The 1,664-nt window shown below is 33.5% G+C and overlaps 1 protein-coding gene across 1 annotated transcript in view; it reads right to left on the reverse strand.

Annotated features, from left to right (window-relative positions):
- Positions 1-1,664, reverse strand: part of chtf18 (CTF18, chromosome transmission fidelity factor 18 homolog (S. cerevisiae)) — a 17,843-nt gene that overhangs the window by 14,086 nt on the left and 2,093 nt on the right. Inside the window, exon 2 of the mRNA XM_016531444.1 lies at positions 634-801. Within this exon, the coding sequence (XP_016386930.1) occupies positions 634-801 (168 nt within the window). The remainder of the gene's footprint in view (positions 1-633; positions 802-1,664) is intronic.

The raw sequence follows: 1,664 nt of genomic DNA on the forward strand, positions 1-1,664 counted from the left end.
ATCGCAATATTGGTAAAAAAAAATCGCAATTAGATTATTTTCAAAAATCAAACGCACTGGATAGCTGGCCAATCACAGCACACCTTGCTTTTCAGACCGATGAGCTTTGTAAAAATCGACGCGTTTCAGAAAGGCGGGGCATAGAGGAGAAACAATAATGTACAGTATGTGGAAAATAATGTGTTTTTTGAACCTTAAACTACATAAACACATTTCATTACACCAAATACACAAAATAATGTTCTTTTTAGCAACATCATATGACCCCTTTAAGCAGCACAACTGTTTTCAACACTGATAATGATAAATATTGCTTAAGCACCAAATCAGCATATTAGAATGATTTCTGAAAGATCATGTGAGACTGAAGACTACAGTAATTCAGCTTTGCCATCACAGTAATAAATTACATTTTAAAATATATTAAAATAAAAAAGTTATTTTAATTTGTACTAATATATTCACAATATTACTGTTTTACTGTATTTTTGTATTTAAAATGCAGTTTTGGTGACTATACAAGACCTTTCAAATTCATGAAAAAAAAAAATCTTACTGACTCTAAACTTTTAAATGATAGTGTAGCTCTGAATTATTGTTTTATTACATGAAAATGAAACGTAACACACTCACTCAGAGATTCCTCCTCCTCACATACCGGAGGTGAGATGCTCTCAGGATGCTGGTTATTTACAGATTTTCTCAATGGCACGTCACCGGACACAATGGCTTCCTCAAACGTCTGTGGAATCGGCTTCTTATTGCGGAACTCAGACACTTTCACACCTAGAGGATGTTCGCCTAGACACATACAGACACATTCATACATTCAAAATTAACAAACTGTTTTAATTATGTCATGTGATTATTTAAAATTAAATGACACATTATAGCTCATTGCTAAAAAAAATATATTGAACAATGTTGTAGTGCTAAAAAGGTAATCTAGCTACATTTATCATCTAATTAGACTAGTTAGAATGAGTTGAAAATTATAAACAAATCATTGTATGGCAATGTTTTCCAGCAATGTTTGGTAAATTCTACATTTAAATATTTACACACACACACACACATATATATATATATATATGTGTGTGTGTGTGTGTGTGTGTGTGTTAAAACGTACAAATGCTGCAATATGTATTTCATAGCAATATCATGAATCATTTTCCGACACTAACCAAGAGCAATGTTTAACTTTCTTGGCATATAATATTTACTACTATGGTATACAGTGGGGTACTCACCCCCCTTTAAAATAATCAAATTTTGTTGCTTTGCAGCCTAAAATGAAGACGGACACAGTTTTTGTTTTATCCAGCTGTATTAACTCCAAGTGAAAGATATAACACCAACATGTCAGAAAGAAAAAAGACTGCATCACAGAATCACCCTCCTAAAAATGATTTGTGAACTAAATCAAGTGTAGCTAATCACCTTCTCAATGGCACACAAAGCCATTTGACTTTCAACTGTGATCAGCTGCGGTCATTTTGATCATGAAAAGAGCTTTCCTGGAGCATTTCAGTCTTTGGTAGTGCAACTGAAGCAAACAATCAACTATGGGTGGCAAGGCACTGTTAAAAGATCTCCGGGATAAAGTTGTGGACAGGCACAAGTCAGGAGATGGTTACAAAACAATTTCAAAGGCTTTATCAATG

Source organism: Sinocyclocheilus rhinocerous, unplaced genomic scaffold, assembly GCF_001515625.1.
Source record: "Sinocyclocheilus rhinocerous isolate Xijiao unplaced genomic scaffold, SAMN03320098_v1.1 scaffold3, whole genome shotgun sequence".
Classification (NCBI taxonomy): domain Eukaryota; kingdom Metazoa; phylum Chordata; class Actinopteri; order Cypriniformes; family Cyprinidae; genus Sinocyclocheilus; species Sinocyclocheilus rhinocerous.